General features: G+C 47.7%; 1 protein-coding gene across 1 annotated transcript in view; it reads right to left on the bottom strand.

Moving 5' to 3' along the window:
* Window positions 1-21,078, bottom strand: part of ATP11B (ATPase phospholipid transporting 11B (putative)) — a 138,899-nt gene that overhangs the window by 82,770 nt on the left and 35,051 nt on the right. The window contains 7 exon segments of the mRNA XM_030216601.1: window positions 35-232; window positions 6,511-6,540; window positions 6,542-6,662; window positions 17,263-17,344; window positions 18,755-18,819; window positions 19,756-19,803; window positions 20,681-20,784. Of these exon segments, the coding sequence (XP_030072461.1) occupies window positions 35-232; window positions 6,511-6,540; window positions 6,542-6,662; window positions 17,263-17,344; window positions 18,755-18,819; window positions 19,756-19,803; window positions 20,681-20,784 (648 nt within the window).

Below are 21,078 nucleotides of genomic sequence, written 5' to 3'. Positions count from 1 at the left end.
TCATTATCAGTCCTTACATGAGATAACGTTTTACCTGCCCCAGCTCTTCGTTCAGGTCAGACGTGTTTACTTGTGCCCTCTGGTTTGTCTCTTCATGATAAAGATCAAGATCCCAGCCGATAAAAAAGGACCCAAGGAATTTCTGCATCTCCACTGTCACATACAGTGATATAGGGATGATGAAGTTGTACAGAACCAGGAATGCGAGGAAATCGGAAATGAATTTGAGAATCTACAAGAGAAGGGTAGGAGGGGAAGTTATAAAAAAAAATTCCACATTATGGAAAACCACTTCCCCTTCCCCAGCCACCTTAAAGTTGTCTACAGCAAACCATGAAGTCACCCGACAAACATGTTTCAAGGACATTTATTTAAAATCAAGTTAAATTCAAAATCTCAAACATCTGAGTAGAATGGAGGAGTAGCCAAATGGCTAGAGCAGTGGGCTGAGAATCAGGGAAGCCCGGTTCAAATCCCACCACAGTTTTGTGTGACCTTGGGCAAGTCATGTAATCCTTCGCTGCCTCAGGTACAAACTTGGGCCACCTTTTACAAAGCTGTGCTAGCTTCGAGCCCTTGAAGGAAAAGAAAATACCTGCTTCACCTGAATGAACTCACCTTCAGCTACAACTGAAAAAATGTGCGAGCAAAAAATCCAGATCCAATCCTAAATGACCTTACTCGGCCACCCCCTCTTCACAGGTCAAAAACGAAACATGAAATCCTTTAAACATGGCTCTGAACAGATTGAGCAGTTGCAAATGATTCTAAAGATACTTGCTATGAAAACATTCATCAGAAAGTAAAATCTAAAACAATCAAATAAATAGAAGATATTAACAGACTTCCAAAGACTGTGCTATCTGCTGCAGGGCCCATAGCATAAAAGAGGCCCAGCTGTATATAATGTGTGGTAACATTTAGCATGAGGAGGAGTGGCCTAGTGGTTAGAGCACCGGTCTTGCAATCCAGAGGTGGCCAGTTCAAATCCCACTGCTGCTCCTTGTGATCTTGGGCAAGTCACTTAACCCTCCATTGCCTCAGGTGAGCCCTCCTGGGACAGGGAAATATCTAAAATACCTGAATGTAACTCACCTTGAGCTACTACTGAAAAAGGTGTGAGCGAAATCTAAATAAATAAATAAAGATTCTAGAATTCTAAAGAATAACAAGATTCCATGCAGAATTTCAAAGTCTAGCAACATTCCATGTAGAACCCCAAAGAGTAACAAGATTCTTTGGGGTGGAGGAGTGGACTAGTGGTTAGAGCACCGGGTCTTGCAATCCAGGAGGTGGCCAATTCAATTCCCACTGCTGCTCCTTGTGATCTTGGGCAAAGTCACTTAACCCTCCATTGGCTCAGGTACAAACTTAGATTGTGAGCCCTCCTGGGACAGAGAAATATCCAGAGTACCTGAATGTAACTCACCTTGAGCTACTACTGAAAAAGGTGTGAGCAAAATCTAAATAAATAAACACTTAGTAAAGTACCCTCTTTATGATCTCACAGGTGATGAACTCTAATGAATAAGAGAGAGCTTCTGTTTTATACCAAGCTGCACCGATAACCATCTCTAGATATCTAACTCAACACCTTTTTTTCTCCTTTTAAGTAGATCTGACAGAGCAACTGTATTGGTAACAGAAATAGACTATGGCCTCCTTTGACTAGGCTGCACTAAAACTTTGTGGAAACCATTGGGGCCGTAACCAGCATGTTCTCACACAGTTAATGAAGAGACTGCACTGCAGATATGGATACACTTGATCTTACCTACTAGGATAATATATCAACTGCTCCATGCTATCTGTTTCTCAAACTATTAAAAACAGTTTGCGCCCGATCCAGGTTATGCGGTTAGTGTGGAAATAGTACAGGTGTGGGCAACCTCGGTCCTCAAGAGGGCAACAACCCAGTTGTGTTTTTAGGATTTCCCCAATGAATATGCCCCCACTGTGTGCAAATACATCTCATGCATATTCATTGGGAAAATCCTGAAAACCCGACTGGGTTGTGGCCCTCGAGGGCAGAGGTTGACCACTCCTGCATTTTTTCATAACCATACAAAATCAATACCAGCTAATACAGTTCCACCTTCTGATTGGTATAACTTGGTAACATTTCACAAAGCTTTAACTGTTTTAACTACTGTCATTAAGTACTAACCATTTGACAAACCCCATCAACCCTCCCCCTCTTCTCCCTTCCCCCCCTGCCCTACCCCTGTAGCCTTCTGTACATGGAGTACTTATAGACTCGCGTTGGTGGATGACCAAGTGTTATATAAGTCCCAGATCTTCTGATGCTGAGCTATTTGTCCCTTGCGCAATGCGGTGAGCTTAGACATCAGCTGGATATATTTCAGTTTTTCCAGCACGGCCGATAACTCCGGCAGTCGAGGTCTCTTCCAGGTTGCTGCCAATACTAGCTTGCCTGCTACAAACACCTGTGTGGCAAACTGGTGAACATGTTTTTTAACTTCCAGTGGTCTAAAATGCAGGAGACAGTAGTCCATTTTCATCTGATATTTTGCAGCAGTCACAAAGTCCACAATATCCTCCCAATACCTTTGTGCATGAGCACATGAAGAGATGCTCAATTCCAGTGGTAATTTAAAAAAGCATCTGCCAATGCAGAGCCTTTTCTAAACTACCCGCAGGAGTGCACATGTACTTAAAGTCTGTGTGGCATAGATTTCCATGTGTAAACAGGGGCTTTCTTAAATCAGCATTTACTCTTCTATGCAATATGTTAATGCTGCTAACTACACATGGAAGTGTGTTTGGGAGGCGGGACTAGTGCTGGGCAGACTTCTATGGTCTGTGCCCTGAAAATGGCAGATACAAATCAAGGTAAGGTATACACAAGAAGTGGCACATATGAGTTTATCTTGTTGAGCAGACTAGATGGACAGTGCAGGTCTTTTTCTGCCGTCAACTACTATGCTACTATGTTTTCTAAAATAATGGCCTGTCACTCCACTGCATTAACCATTTGCACATGCTAATTTCATGGTTAACCACCCAATACACTTTAGTAAAAGGGGTCCTATGATATGTTATTTAGTCTACCCGCTGTATTAGAATCCTCTATGCAAATGCTCCGCAACCCAGTCCTTGGGGCAGATCAACAATGAACAAACATGAGCCAGATTTGTATACACTGCTTCCTTGGTATGCAAATGTCTCTTATGCATATTCATTGTGGATAGCCTGAAAACCGAACTGGCTAGGTGTGGCCTAAGAACTGGGTCAAGAAGCACTGCTCTATGCTTATCATATGCTTTCTTAAATCCAGTTACTGTTTTTACCCTACCACATTTACAGGGAGCCCTATGCTATGCAACTAGAACATAAGAAAATAAGTGTTGCCATACTGGGACAGACCAAAGGTCCATCAAGCCCAGCATCCAGTGGCCAATCCAGGTCACAATTACCTGGCAAGATCCCAGCACAGTGATTGACTGCCTGCTGTCTCCTCCAGGATCCGACCTGTGACCGAAGATCCTCTCTTCCAAGTTGCTCTCATCTACCTTCCATCCCTGATTGTTTGTCTTATGCACATAAGCATCACTTGTTTATTTATTTATACAAGCTTGATATACCACAAGAGGCCTGGTACAAGCTTCAAAGCCGTTTACAAATAATAAAACATTATCACCCCTCTCCTCAAATCACTTCATTGGCTTCCGATCAGATATCGCATACAATTCAAGCTCCTCCTCCTTACCTACAAATGCACCCGGTCTGCGGCTCCTCACTACCTCTCCACCCTCATCTCCCCCTATGTTCCCGCCCGTAACCTCCGCTCACAGGACAAAGCCCTTCTCTCAGTACCCTTCTCCACCACTGCCAACTCCAGGCTCCGCTCATTCTGCCTTGCCTCACCCTATGCCTGGAACAATCTTCCTCAACCCATACGCCAAGCCCCCCTCCCTACCCATCTTCAAATCTCTGCTTAAAACTCACCTCTTCAATGCTGCCTTCGGCGCCTAACCGCTTGAGCAATATAGAATGCCCCAATCTATCCACCCTATCAGATTAACTATTCACTCGTCCTCTAGATTGTACACTTGTCTTTAGATTGTTCTCTTGTCTTTTAGATTGTAAGCTCTTTGAGCAGGGACTGTCCTTCTATGTTTAAATTGTACAGCGCTGCGTAACCCTAGTAGCGCTTTAGAAATGTTAGTAGTAGTAGTAGTAGTAGTAAAAGTAGGGAAAGGAGAGATCACTTAAAAAAAAAAAGTAGGGTAGGGCAGACGATGTCACTGTCTACATCCTTTCAACAACAGCATCCCAGAGATACTGGAGAAGGCCAAAAAAGGACTAGACCTCATGGAAAATTGGGTCACAACTGTCAAACTTAAACTGAATCGAGACAAAACCAAACTCCTGGTTTTATCCAGCCAGCACAATCCCACTACTTACCAAAACATCATAATAGATCAATCGTACACAAATAAAAATACTAGGAATCATTCTCGACAAACATCTGACCCTTGAAGGCCAAGTTGCTTCAATCACATCAAAAAGCTTCAAAACACTATGGAAACTGTGAAGACTCGGAGACTATTTCCCCAGACAGTCATTCTGTTATTGTCCCAACTAGACTACTTGTTTCCATTATCTTGGGTTTGATTCGGTTCTCAACTTTCTTCTTTAAGAAGTGATCAGGCTTGGCTTTTCAACTTTACGTTCGTATTGCACTATTAAATCAATACTTGATTTTAAATTCTTACATACTGCGCTTCACACTTTACTTGTGTCTTGAGTCGACTATTGCAATGTGGTCTATGCAGGATTGCCTTCTTCCTAAGTCAGAAGACTTCAAACCCGTTGACTACTGCAATCTATGCAGGATTGTCTTCTTCCCAAGTTAAAAGACTTCAAACTCTTCAAAACCGCACTGCCCGTTTCCTTTGCAATGCAAAGAGACAAGATCGAGCTTCACCTGTGCTATTTACACTCCACTGGCTCCCTCTAAAATTCTGTTTTGTTTTCAAAATTCTTATTCTTGTACATACAGTATACTACACGGGGAACCCCTCTTAGTTTGCCAATCTGTCCGTATACCCCTGCTCGTGACCCTAGATCTCTCGATTCTAATTGTAAGCCACACTGAACCTGAGCCAGTTTGGGATAATGTGGGGTATAAATGTCATAAATAAATAAAGTGCAGTCAGTTTTTGCACTTACTATGCTTTAACAGGGGAACCTTAACGCACGGATAAACGCAAAGACTGAGCACTGTTGAAAGCATGTCCACCACGTCCCCTGTAGTCAGCACACAGAAATGTTCTTTACTATTTGTTGAATTTTTTTTGCAGTTAGTGCTAACTCTGTGACAGTATGTGGTTTGCACAATAAGCAAGACTACACCCATTTTTCGCCTATAACTCGCTCCCTAACGCGGCACACAGTTAGTGCAGGACTTTTAGGACATTAGCTGCTTATAGCATGCAACAAGATGTTACCATGGGTCTGCAATAACCGGGTGCTGTTTAGTGTCGTTTCTTTATCTACAACATTAGCAAAATTTGCCCCTTTCTTTCTGAATATGCTACCAGAACCCTATCCAAACCCTTGTCACCTCTCGCTTGGATTTTTGCAATTTGCTTCTCACTGGTCTTCCACTCAGCCATCTCTCTCCTCTCCAGTCCGTCCAAAATTCTGCAGCACAACTTATTTTCCGCCAAAATCGTTATACCCACACTAGCCCACTCCTCAAGTCACTTCACTGGCTCCCTGTCTGCTTCCGCATACAGTTCAAATTTCTCTTACTGACCTTTAAGTGCATCCATTCTGCAGCCCCCCCCATTACCTCTTCACTCTAATCTCTCCCTACATTCCTCCCCGTGAACTCCGCTCACTGGACAAATCTCGCTTGTCGTCCCCCTTCTCCTCCACTGCTAACTCCAGACTTCGTTCCTTTTCCCTCGCGGCACCTTATGCCTGGAATAAGCTTCCTGAGCCTGTACGTCTAGCTCCATTCTCTACCTGTTTTCAAATCTATGCTGAAAACCCACCTTTTCACCACTGCTTTTGGCTCCTTACCACTACTCAATTGCCCTCCCCTCGCTCCTTTCTCACCCAGTACTTCCCTCGCCCTTGTCTGTCTGTATTTTTAGATTGTAAGCTCAATTGAGCAGGGACTGTCTCTCTGTGTCAGGTGTTCAGCGCTGCGTGCGTCTGGTAGCGCTATACAAATGCTAATAATAATAGTGTGCTTTAACAGGCCCTTAAGTCTCACCAATGTTTTGAACAGAGGTATTAGCACCTCTTTTCTGCTCCCTTCGTGCATCTTAATATTTCAGTGGCTCTCCCCACTGCATTATCATACATTTTAGCAACCTTAAAAGCTGTCAGTCAAAAATGAGAACTAAAGATAAGGTTCAGTAAAAATCCCAGCTTTTTAAAACTAACCTGTACAGTTACAAAAGATACATAGACCTGCAACCAAATTTATTAGGTTCTATTTATACGTAAGCGGCTTCAGAAAAGGCAACCCACCTTGCTGCTATTCTTTTCTTGATCCGTTTTTTTGGTTATACCAAGGGTCATCCCATTTCTCTTCAGCCTGATAGGCATACTTCAAGATGGTACTCAAACTGGCCTCAAAAAGGAGGATTATTAGGTAAATAATCAAAAAGGTGTTCATGGATCTATAACGATCAAAAAGAAAGCCAGTTTCAGCGAAAGTCACTTTAAAAAGGTCCTGACAAAGATAAAATATTTAAAGAATTTTTAAGTTGGTTATGTCTTCAAATGATTCATGCTAAAAAAATAAAAACTGAATAACAATCACCATAAGTACACAAAAACAAACAAAAAAACCTCCATACCTTCCAAGAGCATAGAAAGTTTTGCAAAGCTGCCCAATTGCAAAGTGCAAATAAAAGAGGAGAATTTCAGGGGAAAAAATGATATGAAAGCTTGAACACAATTATGCAAAACGTCACCAGGTTTAAAGTGAGGAGTAGCCTATTGGTTAGAGCAACAGTCTTGACATCCAGAGGTGGCCAGTTCAAATCCCACTGCTGCTCCTTGTGATCTTGGGCAAGTTACTTAACCCTCCATTGCCTCAGGTACAAACTTAGATTGTGAGCCCTCCTGGGACAGAGATATACCCAGTGTACCTGAATGTAACTCACCTCGAGCTACTACTGAAAAGGAGTGAGCAAATCAAAATAAATAAATAAGAAATGCAATGTTCGCTTTGGTTATGCCATTAATCAGCAGAATATTTGTTAACACTTTTTCTGTAATAGATAAACACCGCCAAGTACAACAGGACTGTTAATCATTGCCTTAATTTCTTTGCATAGCTGTGCTCTGAGCATTGATGGGCAGATGATCAGAAGCAAACGAGGGCGCTAGAGGCTATTAGCGCCATACTAACACCTGAATTTGCTACCGCTCCATGATCAGTTTCTCCTTTATATGATGTGAAGCCCCTCCCAGCGCATCCTAGGATGCACTGGGCAGGGCTGGGCACGGCAATTTTCGAGGCGGCACTGCTGGAAGAGGACAGAGTCTACCTCCCTCCTCCAACAACGGTATTGGAGGGGGGGGGGGGGGAAGAGGGCCGTTAGACCACCAGGTCGGGGGGGGGGGGGGGGGTTGATTCACGGCCCACTGAGCCACCAGGGCTTTACTTGGGGGGGGATGCTAGAGGGGGTTAGGGGGGCTGGAGAACCACCAGATCTCCAGCCCCCCTGAACTTGTGTTGGGGGGGGGAGGGACTGGAAGTCCGCTGGATCTCCAGCCGCCATGTCACTGGCTCGGGGTGGGGATACTAGGCCACCAGGGCCATGCTGTTTGGAGTCTGGGGGTCCCATGGATCTCCAGCCCTTGTGTTTGACAGTTCTGGGCTTTTGACAATCCTCCTGCACTTTATCCTATGATCAGAGATAATAGTGCACATAAATTTGCATGCTATTATCTCTGAATTTAGGGGCAGTAAAGCCCCGCGGTGTTCCAGCGCTATTTTTAAAGCGCTGTTTGGAACAGCATGGGGCTTTCGATCATCTGGGCATGAATTTGTCATTTGTGCTCCAACTGTGCCACTGTGGTGTGTGCTCTAATGAAGACCCACAGCATTTACACAATAACTCATTACAGTATCAATGTCATCTTGTCCCTTACCAAAGTGATTTCCTTCACCACAAAACACTGTTTTACAGAAGTCTAGACTCAAACTTAGTCACACAATTCATTCTAAAAGTGTAGTATTTTTAAACAGACCAGAGAGCACCAGATGAAAAGACAAAGTGACAGTGTCAGCAAAATCTGCGACTATGTTTCAAAATCTAGAAATATACTATATAATAATTTGCACCTCCAACCTTCCATCGCTGTCTGGGCTCGTAACATCTCATGACGTCAGCCAGCCTCCAGCGTTCCATTCCCACTCACTGCCCGCCCTCGCGTCAAAACGTAATGACGTCAGAGGGCGGAACAGTGAAAGGGAAGGGAACGCTGGAGGCGAGCTGACGTCAGGATGTTACCAACGGAAGGGAAGCCAGCCAGGCCAGCCAGAAAATGATGAGGTACAAAGGAAGAGAGGGGAGGGCAGAGCAGAATCGATGGACATGGGATGGGATGGGGTGGGAGGAGAGGACAGGAGAGAAGAGAATCGCGGGACACGGAGGGGAGGGCAGGGAAGAGGAGAATCGCTGGAGGGGAAGGGGGAGAAGGGAAGAATCCCTGGACATGGAGGGGAGGGCAGGGGAGAGGCAAAAAAAAAAAATCGCTTACAAGAGAGTCTTCCTAGGGCCCGTTTCATTGTTGAGGAAACGGGCTGGGTTCCACTAGTTTTATTAAAAATTTAAAAAAACAAAAAGGCAAGTTAAACAGTTGGCATATGTCATTCACATTGGACAGAGCTGTGTGTTATTTTCCAGGTTATCTTTTGAAGCTGTATTTTACGCTGTGTCAGCAAAGTTGAAATGTTCCCCTGGAGAAATGAACTGATACAATTACCAGTTACCATCTCTCTCATTTTCTACTAACATGGTTTTGGTTCTTTTTGGGGGGGGGGGGGGGGGGGCATAACAAGGGAAGCATAAAGCTCCTGAAGTCACCCCCTCTAGCTCTTTGAAAATTAAGAGAGCAATTGGGTGCAAAACATTTGGAAATCAGTTCCAGAACTGTGGGGAAGACTGTTAAATGTTAATTCCTGACATTTTAGTGCCATATCCTTTGAAAGCAATTTAACTTTGCTAACTTGTTCAAGCCATAATTTGAATGCCAGACGAAGATAAGACCATCGCAAAATACGCCTTGAAAAACCGCTTACTGGCATAGTTACACTTAAGTGTGATCACATCACTGCAGTTCCCTTTTCAAGAACAAGATGGAAGAACCAGTTACACTGATCTGGAAAAGCAAATACCATCCTACTTCAAGAACTCTCTTCAATATGACCAAACAATTAACTGAACACAATAACTGAACTCTAATACTGGGATGCACCAGCTACTGCTCCTAACAAAGAAACAAAGATTCAAAGACAACTTGGGAAAAGAAAGCTGTATTCTCCCTGTACTGCAGTGTTGTAATTTCATCACTTATACCGTGGTTCCAAAACTTTCTCAGGTCACGGCACCCCTAGGCTAAACATTTCTTCTCAAGTCCCCCCCCCCCCCCAACTGCACTGCCCCCACCCCCACCAGAACTGAGTCCTACGTTTGCTGGCAGGGATACCCAAGCCACACTAGTTGAAGAAGTCCACTGCCCCAGGTCCATGCTGCTTGCACAAGTAAATCAGTAACATGCTTCAGCCACAACACCTGCATTCCCATGTATGCACCCCTTCCATCCAGCCTGCCCTCCTTCTCTCTCCCCTTCCATCAACTGACTGCCCTCCTTCTCTCCCCTTCCATCCCGTCTTCCCTCCTTCCCATCCAGCGTCTGCCTCCTCCCTCCTTCCCATCCAGCGTCTGCCCTCCTCCTCTCCCTCCTTCCCATCCAGCGTCTGCCCTCCTCTCCCTCCTTCCCATCCAGCGTCTTCCCTCCTCCTCTCCCTCCTTCCCATCCAGCGTCTGCCCTCCTCTCCCTCCTTCCCATCCAGCGTCTTCCCTCCCCTCTCTCCTCCTTCCATCCAGCGTCTGCCCTCCTCCTCTCCCTCCTTCCCATCCAGCGTCTTCCCTCCTTCTCTCCCTCCTTCCCATCCAGCGTCTTCCCTCCTTCTCTCCCTCCTTCCCATCCAGCGTCTGCCCTCCTCTCCCTCCTTCCCATCCAGCGTCTGCCCCCTCTCCCTCCTTCCCATCCAGCGTCTGCCCTCCTTCTCTCCCTCCTTCCCATCCAGCGTCTGCCCTCCTCTCCCTCCTTCCCATCCAGCGTCTGCCCTCCTCTCCCTCCTTCCCATCCAGCGTCTGCCCTCTCTCCCTCCTTCCCATCCAGCGTCTGCCCTCCTTCTCTCCCTCCTTCCCATCCAGCGTCTGCCCTCCTCTCCCTCCTTCCCATCCAGCGTCTTCCCTCCTCTCCCTCCTTCCCATCCAGCGTCTTCCCTCCTCCTCTCCCTCCTTCCCATCCAGCGTCTTCCCTCCTTCTCTCCCTCCTTCCATCCAGCGTCTGCCCTCCTCTCCCTCCTTCCCATCCAGCGTCTGCCCTCCTCTCCCTCCTTCCCATCCAGCGTCTGCCCTCCTTCTCCCTCCTTCCCATCCAGCGTCTTCCTCCTTCTCGCCCTCCTTCCCATCCAGCGTCTGCCCTCCTCTCCCTCCTTCCCATCCAGCGTCTTCCCTCCTCTCTCCTCCTTCCCATCCAGCGTCTGCCCTCCTCTCCTCTTCCATCCGCGTCTGCCCTCCTTCTCTCCTCTCCCCTCCTCCCATCCAGCGTCTTCCCTCCTTCTCGCCTCCTTCCCATCCAGCGTCTGCCCTCCTCTCCCTCCTCCCATCCAGCGTCTGCCCTCCTTCTCTCCCTCCTTCCCATCCAGCGTCTTCCCTCCTTCTCTCCCTCCTTCCCATCCAGCGTCTTCCCTCCTTCTCTCCCTCCTTCCCATCCAGCGTCTTCCCTCCTTCTCTCCCTCCTTCCCATCCAGCGTCTTCCCTCCTCCTCTCCCTCCTTCCCTCCATCGTCTGCCCTCCTCCTCCCTCCTTCCCCTCCAGCGTCTGCCCTCCTCTCCCTCCTTCCCATCCAGCGTCTTCCCTCCTTCTCTCCCTCCTTCCCATCCAGCGTCTGCCCTCCTCTCCCTCCTTCCCATCCAGCGTCTGCCCTCCTCTCCCTCCTTCCCATCCAGCGTCTGCCCTCCTTCTCTCCTCCTTCCTTCCCATCCAGCGTCTCCCTCCTTCTCGCCCTCCTTCCCATCCAGCCTGCCCTCCTTCTCCCTCCTTCCATTCAGCATCTGCCCTCCTTCCTCCCTCCTTCCCATCCAGCGTCTGCCCTCCTTCTCTCCCTCCTTCCCATCCAGCGTCTGCCCTCCTTCTCTCCCTCCTTCCCATCCAGCGTCGCCCTCCTCTCCCCTTCCCATCCAGCGTCTTCCTCCTCCTCTCCCTCCTTCCCATCCAGCGTCTTCCCTCTCCTCTCCCTCCTTCCCATCCAGCGTCTTCCCCTTCTCTCCCTCCTTCCCATCCAGCGTCTGCCCTCCTCTCCCTCCTTCCCATCCAGCGTCTGCCCTCCTCTCCCTCCTTCCCATCCAGCGTCTGCCCTCCTTCTCTCCCTCCTTCCCATCCGCGTCTTCCCCCTTCTCTCCGCTCCTTCCCATCCAGCGTCTGCCCTCCTTCTCTCCTCCTTCCATCAGCATCTGCCCTCCTTCTCTCCCTCCTTCCCATCCAGCGTCTGCCCTCCTTCTCTCCCTCCTTCCCATCCAGCGTCTGCCCTCCTCTCTCCCTCCTTCCCATCCAGCGTCTTCCCTCCTTCTCGCCCTCCTTCCCATCCAGCGTCTGCCCTCCTTCTCGCCTCCTTCCATCCAGCGTCTGCCCTCCTTCTCTCCCTCCTCCTTCCCATCCGCGTCTGCCCTCCTCTCCCTCCTTCCCATCCAGCGTCTGCCCTCCTTCTCCCTCCTTCCCATCCAGCGTCTGCCCTCCTTCTCTCCCTCCTTCCCCAGCGTCTGCCCTCCTCTCCCTCCTTCCCATCCAGCGTCTGCCCTCCTTCTCTCCTCCTTCCCATCCAGCGTCTGCCCTCCTCTCCCTCCTTCCCATCCAGCGTCTTCCCTCCTCCTCTCCCTCCTTCCCATCCAGCGTCTGCCCTCCTCTCCCTCCTTCCCATCCAGCGTCTTCCCTCCTCTCTCCTCCTTCCCATCCAGCGCTTCCCTCCTCCTCTCCCTCCTTCCCCCAGCGTCTGCCCTCCTTCTCTCCCTCCTTCCCCCTCCAGCGTCTTCCCTCCTTCTCTCCCTCCTTCCCATCCAGCGTCTGCCCTCCTCTCCCTCCTTCCCATCCAGCGTCTGCCCTCCTCCCCTCCTTCCCATCCAGCGTCTGCCCTCCTTCTCTCCCTCCTTCCCATCCAGCGTCTGCCCTCCTCTCCCCCTTCCCATCCAGCGTCTGCCCTCCTCTCCCTCCTTCCCATCCAGCGTCTGCCCTCCTTCTCTCCCTCCTTCCCATCCAGCGTCTGCCCTCCTTCTCTCCCTCCTTCCCATCCAGCGTCTGCCCTCCTCTCCCCTCCTTCCCATCCAGCTCTTCCCTCCTCCTCTCCCTCCTTCCCATCCAGCGTCTTCCCTCCTCCTCTCCCTCCTTCCCATCCAGCGTCTTCCCTCCTTCTCTCCTCCTTCCCATCCAGCGTCTGCCCTCCTCTCCCTCCTTCCCATCCAGCGTCTGCCCCCTCTCCCTCCTTCCCATCCAGCGTCTGCCCTCCTTCTCTCCCTCCTTCCCATCCAGCGTCTCCTCCTTCTCGCCCTCCTTCCCATCCAGCGTCTGCCCTCCTCTCCCTCCTTCCCATCCAGCGTCTTCCCTCCTTCTCTCCCTCCTTCCCATCCAGCGTCTGCCCTCCTCTCCCCCTTCCCATCCAGCGTCTGCCCTCCTTCTCTCCCTCCTTCCCATCCAGCGTCTTCCCTCCTTCTCGCCCTCCTTCCCATCCAGCGTCTTCCCTCCTTCTCTCCCTCCTTCCCATCCAGCGTCTTCCCTCCTTCTCGCCCTCCTTCCCATCCAGCGTCTTCCCTCCTCTCTCCCTCCTTCCCATCCAGCGCTGCCCTCCTTCTCTCCCTCCTTCCCATCCAGCGTCTGCCCTCCTCTCCCTCCTTCCATCCAGCGTCTTCCCTCCTTCTCTCCCTCCTTCCCCTCCCGCGTCTGTCCTCCTCTCCCTCCTTCCCATCCAGCGTCTGCCCTCCTCTCCCTCCTTCCCATCCAGCGTCTGCCCTCCTTCTCTCCCTCCTTCCCATCCAGCGTCTTCCCTCCTTCTCGCCCTCCTTCCATCCAGCGTCTGCCCTCCTTCTCTCCCTCCTTCCATCAGCATCTGCCCTCCTTCTCTCCCTCCTTCCCATCCAGCGTCTGCCCTCCTTCTATCCCTCTTCCACTCCTTCTCCCCTCCTATCCAGCGTCTGCCCTCCTTCTCTCCCTCCTTCCCATCCAGCGTCTGCCCTCCTCTCCCTCCTTCCCATCCAGCGTCTTCCTCCTCCTCTCTCCCTCCTTCCCATCCAGCGTCTGCCCTCCTCCTCTCCCTCCTTCCCATCCATCCAGCGTCTTCCCTCCTTCTCTCCCTCCTTCCCATCCAGCGTCTGCCTCCTCTCCCTCCTTCCCATCCAGCGTCTGCCCTCCTCCCCCTCCTTCCCATCCAGCGTCTGCCCTCCTTCTCTCCCCCTTCCCATCCAGCGTCTTCCCTCCTTCTCGCCCTCCTTCCCATCCAGCGTCTGCCCTCCTTCTTCCCTCCTTCCATTCAGCATCTGCCTCTTCCTCTCCCTCCTTCCCATCCAGCGTCTGCCCTCCTTCTCTCCTCCTTCCCATCCAGCGTCTGCCCCTTCTCTCCCTCCTTCCCATCCAGCGTCTTCCCTCCTTCTCGCCCCCTTCCCATCCAGCGTCTGCCCTCCTTCTCGCCCTCCTTCCCATCCAGCGTCTGCCCTCCTTCTCTCCCTCCTTCCCATCCAGCGTCTGCCCTCCTCTCCTCCTTCCCATCCAGCGTCTGCCCTCCTTCTCGCCCTCCTTCCCATCCAGCGTCTGCCCTCCTTCTCTCCTCCTTCCCATCCAGCGTCTGCCCTCCTCTCCCTCCTTCCCATCCAGCGTCTGCCCTCCTTCTCTCCCTCCTTCCCATCCAGCGTCTTCCCTCCTCCTCTCCCTCCTTCCCATCCAGCGTCTTCCTCCTCCTCTCCCTCCTCCTTCCCATCCAGCGTCTTCCCTCCTCCTCTCCCTCCTTCCCATCCAGCGTCTTCCCTCCTCTCTCCCTCCTTCCCATCCAGCGTCTGCCCTCCTCTCCCTCCTTCCCATCCAGCGTCTGCCCTCCTCTCCCCTGCCTTCCCATCCAGCTCGTCCCTCCTTCTCTCCCCTTCCCAATCATCGTCTGCCCTCCCTCCTTCCCATCCAGCGTCTGCCCTCCTCTCCCTCCTTCCCATCCAGCGTCTGCCCTCCTCTCCCTCCTTCCCATCCAGCGTCTGCCCTCCTTCCATTCAGCATCTGCCCTCCTTCTCTCTCCCTTCCATCCCTCCCTCTTTTGCCACCTTCATCCAGTCTCTGCCCTTCTTCTCATACCTCAAACTAACGTTATTGTCTTTGTCTCACCTAGAAATGTAAACTGCAATGAACCCTGGAAAGGGGATATTAGCGGTATACAAGAATTGATTTGATTTCCCTCTTTCATCTAGCGTCTGCCTCCTTCTCTCTCCCTTCCATCCCTCCTTCTCTTGCCACCGTTCATCCAGTCTCTGCCCCTCGCCTTCCCCCCACTTTCATCCCAGCCTCTGCTCTCTCTCTCCTCCTTTCATCAGCCTCTGCCCTCCCTCTTTCCCTACTTTCCTCCAGCCTCTGCCCCTCCTCGCATTCCCCTTTCCATCTAGCCTAAGCCCCTCTCTGTTTCTCCCCCCAAATACAGTCTCTGCCTCCTCTGTCCCCCGCTCCCCCCCACACCCATCCCTTAAATAATCAGATATGATCATCCCCCCAAGTCCCACTCTTCTCTCGTATACAGTATTTCTTCACCCCCCCCCCCATACTATAACCATTCCCTTGGATTTTTGTAACACAAGTGCATGACCCTGCATTTTTTAGCATTGTCTTAGCTGCCAATTTCTGGACCATTCTTCAAGCTTTGCTACATCTCTCCTCATGCTATCCACATCCTCTTGGGTAATATACTGTTTGGTCCACTGATTGGGGGCCGAACCAGAAGTCATAAGCATGCATGACTGTGGCACAATGACTCAGCCACATGCTCGAAGGGGTATGCCCGAAGAGGAATGCCTCTTTGCAGCATGGTGAAGAAGGAGAAAAGGGTTGAGCTTGTATCCTTTGAAGATAAGGCATTATTTGTATCTTAATGAATAAATGCCAAGAACAAACCGAAGGGCACTGCTTTGCCCCCATGATGGTTTCCAGGCTGAAAGGCACTTCAAGTGGCCAAAGGAGGGTTCAGCTCTGCTCCTCAGTTAAATGAGGACTTTGTCTGGTTTGGGAGTATCACTTAGCACTGAGGATTGAGATACCCAACCATCACCCATGTCTTACTTGATTAGTCAGGGGAGGAGGGTATTTCCTTGACAGTTCCCCAGCTACAGGACATCCGAGGCTCTCAAGGTCCCTCTCCCTATAGTTGTTCCATGTCTTTATGCATCAGATCTTCCTCGGGTTTCTGGACAGTCTAAGCAGGAGAATATCGCTGGGGGATATATTTGGACAGCAGTGACAAGGATTGAGGCCATTTTGAAGACACTGATAGCTCAATTTTCTGATTTTTTCCAAGGAGACTTTTGACAAGTTGGTGGACCTGGATAATACAAGATCACTACTGATACATGGGTATGTGTCCTTGACTGAACTTCAAATTTCCTCTCTTCAAGTCACCAGGGGTCTGGGATCAAAAACTGTCTTATGCTACATCAGAAATTAGAGACCGCGGAAAATTAGGGCAAAAAACTTTTGAGATTCCTAAATTCTGCACATACACATTTATCATCAACTGAAATTCTGTTTAGAAATATCTCAAGGAAGTTTTACCTCTACTGATTGCTAATGCTATTCCTGTAACAAATTGTTACTCTATTCTTGTCAGAAACAGAAGAGGGTACTCTTGACCTACTGGCTGCCAGTGGTACTTGTGATCGTACTAACCTTTTAGAGTCTTCCCAAGACATTACAATTAGGGCTACCTTCTTGGTAATGGTTTTTTTTTTTTTTTTTTGGGGGGGGGGCAGGATAAGTCCTTAGTTAAGGGTTCTTACTTAGTATAAGGATTTATTACTCTGTGGGTCAATGAGTGCAGGTTTTTCCAGATGTGGCGAGAGCCACTCAACTGTGTCATAAAACGTTTCTTCAGTTGAAGAGTAGATTACTCTTCCTAAGTGCAATTTCTTTTGAAATTACCTTGTTAAAAATGTCTTATTAAATACTAGTAAAATAAAGCCCCGTTTCTGATGCAAATGAAACGGGGGCTAGCAAGGTTTTCTTCTGTGTGCATGTGGGAGTGTGTGTGTCCCTGCCCTCTGCCCTCTCTCCCTTCCCCTGTGCTGTCTGTCCCCTCCCCCCTTGGAGTCGAGTCCTTCAGTGTTGTTTCCTGCTGTGCTGTGTTTGTGTTACAGAGATAGTGAGGGCTTCTCTGCCCTCTCTCCCCCTCCCCCCTCTGAGTCCTTCACTGTTACAGAAAGAGCGATTTGATTTCGTGCTTTGCTGTGTTTTCCTTCACTGTTGTGTTACAGAGAGAGCGAGGGCGGGGCAGACACTCATGGGGAAACCGGATATCTCTCCCCCTTCACACTTCCGGCTGGAGGCTTCATTTAGAACGTTGGTGGTGCCTTTTATATATCGAGATGAAAATGCTAATTATACCTACACGTTGATCCTACCCAAGGGGAGAGATTTTTGGTTGACAAGATCGGTTACATATTTTTTTAAGCGTGTTCTGTCGATATTGAAGTGGTAGCGTTTGAGTAATATCCAGGTCCTTGTAATGCGGGTGATGAAGTGAAGAGGGGCTTTATTTTCTTATTAGCTGTTGCCTTTAAGTGTTGTCGTTCTTCCACTTCTCAAATGATGTGGACTAGAACATAGAAACTTCCAACTACAGTGTAGGTTTCCTTTCCTTTTGACTGGTTTGTTGAAGTACTTTGTATGCCTTGGCTTTATTCTTTTTATCATATCTTCAAAAGATTATAATAAAAAAATTGTAAAAAGATACAAATTAACTTACTTTTCTACAGCAGATCGCTTCTGTGATTTACTTTTGTAATTTAATGCCATCTTTGTTTCCATACCTGTATACACAGCCACACCTGAAGAACAAAAAGGAAAATTTAGGTTTTAAGAAAAGTTGTGCATTTTTAGTGTACATGTAGACTGTCTGAGTACTTGACAATTAGGACTAGATTCTATATATCATGCCTAAAAAAAATCGGTGCCGAAATAGAATAACCCTAAATTTCCACTCAGTTTATAGAATATGTCGAGCGCCCGTCCTCGCTACTAAATTCAGTCGTGGAAAGTTACACCAAGCAAAGTTTGGTGTAAATGAAGATGTCTAAACTACGCTAGGACCGGGTGTATTCTAGAACAATGCGCATAGATTTTAGAAATACCCACTACCCGCCCATTCAACTACAAGACTTAGAATTTATACACATCATGCTATAGAATATGCTTAGACAGTTCTGCGCATAAATTCTAATGCCAATTAGTGTCAATAATTAAGTTGCAATTATCGGTGTTGATTGGCTTAACTAATTAAGTTGAGAGCAAAAATCCATAATATGACTGGATTTCCACGTGGAACTTAAAAACACACTATATAGAATCTGGGGGGGGTCAATGTGTAATTGCTTCAGTGGACCTCCAGAGAGTGGAACATTCTACACAATGGATTATGATCATTTGTGGGATACAGACCGTAGAAGTCTGTCTGATGCCGGACAGACTTCTATGGTCTGTGTGCCACAAATGGCAAAAGACAGGCGAAGCTTTGGCAAGCAATGTTGTAGATAACCTTATCATCATGTGATGTGAGAGAGGGTGCAGCGCAGCTCAGGGGGATGGGAAGCTATCTTGATTGGTAAATTGAATACGGTCTGCAATACTTGGGGATATGTGGTTAAAACCAAGACTCCGTCATGTTTGGCTGCCTATATGGTTGGCATGATGGAGACTTGACAACCAGCATTTAAGCATGGGTGACTGGGGCCCGCACAGAATAGCAGGCACGGCTCTAGCCACCTTGTTGGGCAACTGGATGGACCGTGCGGGTCTTTACCTGCCATCATTTACTGTGTTACTGTACTAAAGGAACCCTTACCAGCCTTTTTATCTGTATGGACACTTTAAACTGTGGAATTAATTCTGCCGTTGATGACAGGGATTCTATTTTGCTGGACTGAAGATATATAATCAGATAATTTCCTAACATTATGCAATAATATCATCTTTTGTGCTGACACCATAAGTGGACCTTTAACAAAGCACAGTGGTAACTGTTCCCAGATGTCAAAATGTACTGTGAAATCTTTTCTGCAAAGGTGAAAGTTGCAAGGATGAGCAATGCTGAGGAAGCCCAGCTAGGACAGGCAGATGAACAAAGGTGAAAGAGGTCTGGCATTCCAGTAAAAATAGAACAGAAGTCAAAAGTAGTCCTCACTGAAGTTCTGCTATAAATAATTCTAGTGATTTGTCAGAATACCCAGGAATTTACATACCAAAAATTTCTTTGGTGTTTTTTAAGCGTGCTCCTCTAAGTAATAAATTTTCAGGCCCAAGTGATCTAAAACAGAATACAAATATTTGTTATTTCTCAAATAGATTACACAACAGAATAAAAATGATTACTCTGTAAATCCTGGCACAAGTTGGGCACGCATCCGCCATATTCTGCAACACTGCGCACAATTTTCCAGAATGCCCCTCCCATGGCCACACCCCCTTTGCAGCTATACGTGAAAACACTTAGGTGCTATCCTATAACTGGATGCCGAGCTGTAATCGCACATATATTTGCAAGCCAAGCTGCTGTTTCAGTTCTGTTTCGACGCCCTGTATTCAGTAGAACACATTTCTGAAATGAACGCTGGGTTTCTAATTAGTGCCTTTCTTTGGGCGTTCATTCATAGAGTCTGAGGGTTAAGGGGTGAGAAAACTAGATGCCCACATTTACACGTAAATGAATGGAATACTAGCACGTAAGTGAATGTACACTTATCTGTGAAAATGACAGTAGGAAGTGCATAACTTTAAAAGTGCATAAATGAAAGGGTTCATCATATATATGGGGAGGGCAGGGCAGCCACTTATGCACTTAATTTACAGAATACTATAAATTATGAGTGCCCCTGCCATATTTATATGCCAGCTCTATGTCTTTAGATGACGTTACAGACTAGGATTCTGCCTTGCGGCCTTGGGGCCATCCAGTTGTAGTATTGCCCCCATGTTGTTTAGTAACTAGAAATTCCACTCTTTGTACATCAGGGCTAAAAGCCGTGGACCATAGCAGTATCAGTGTTCCCTTTGATGCTGTTATATGAGCACCAAGGAGAAATAGGATGCTTCAAACCAAATTTGGTGGGACTGTGGTTGCCAGTTTTGTGGAAGCTGTCAACCCTGTGAGAGAATCAGAACACACAACATGCATCTCTGTACTACAAAGCAAACCAATCATAAGGCATGATCTGATTACAGGCCAGATGTCCCGGCTCCTTACTTTACAATTTCTTCTGAGTGCTGAGTCACAGTTATTCTTCCAATAAACCTGCAAAAACACAAAAAAACCATCTTGTCAAGAGCAAGTGACTTTCAAAATATTTTCCACCTCAGAATATTCAGAGTCTGCTGCTGTCAACACTTCTGAGCCTATGCATTTAATTTAGTATGCAAAGATCAAACCTCATCTGTCAACAACATGGTGAAACAAATCACCACAATTCATTCAACGCACCTGGTTGACAAACCCACAATAGCAAACTGCACTGGGGCATCTCATCACCAAGAAGAAAGGGGAGGGCGGGCGGGGGGGGGGGGGGGGGTTAACGCAACACTTTAGAAACACTTTATTACTGTACGATGGTCAAAACTGAGTCTGAACCCTATTAAAAGGTTTATAAATAAACAAATGTCACAGGATTTTATAAATATTTAAAGATGACCTCATCAAATTAATACCTGGAGGTTTTTTTTTTTTTGATTAAACAGGAAATGAGAACACAGAAGTCTTATCCAGTTTCTGAAGAACCTTTCGACACACAAGAAAGGAGGACAGGCCAACAGAGACAACCAAATAAATCTGTCCGAAGATGGACTTGAGGCGACACTGTGTCACCATGAAAGATGAATTGTGGCACAGTGAACTATTCAGTCACCAGCACCTTGAAATTTTATCACTTGCATGATCCAATGGATTATGTATAAGTTGTTCAGGCTATCAGTGGGTTCCTCAATGACAAAGGAGGTGGAAGACAATAAATTTGCTATAGAAATGACTGAGTGCTCCAATAGCCAATGTTCAAGAATGAGTCACACTGGACTTTTGCTCAATATAATATATAGTATTGGGTGGGCTTTGAGGAAAAAAAAACAACACAAACTAGAAAATGTGCAAGAACTTAGTGACGCATGAACTGTTGGAATACCTGTAGAGATCCGCTTCAGGCTGCTGACATTCTATAACAGCTAAAAGGGTGTCCAGGTTGTCGACTGACTGTAATACTGCTGTTTCCCGAGCTGCAATGTGTGTCTAAAAACATAGAGAGAAATAGTTTGCATTTCTACATTTGAGAGAGAGAGAGATGACATACAAAGAAACAAATTTATCTTTTAAAATGCAGGCAGTGAGCAGGTTGGTTGATACCTTTTTCTTTAGCTATTTATTGTACAAGGTATCATCGTGAGGACTGTTTGCTATATTTATGTACAATTTAAAGAATCAGAAACATTTAAAAAAATGCTATCTGACCTCAGACTAGCAAAACATTGTTCTGGAGTTCTCAATACAGAATGCACCCTGCCTAAGTAATTATTTCAGAATGTA

The sequence above is a fragment of the Microcaecilia unicolor genome, chromosome 10 (genome assembly GCF_901765095.1).
Source record: "Microcaecilia unicolor chromosome 10, aMicUni1.1, whole genome shotgun sequence".
In the NCBI taxonomy this organism is placed as follows: Eukaryota; Metazoa; Chordata; class Amphibia; order Gymnophiona; family Siphonopidae; genus Microcaecilia; species Microcaecilia unicolor.
The sequence above is the reverse complement of the archived record's forward strand: the minus strand, read 5'-3'. Positions and strand labels throughout refer to the sequence as shown.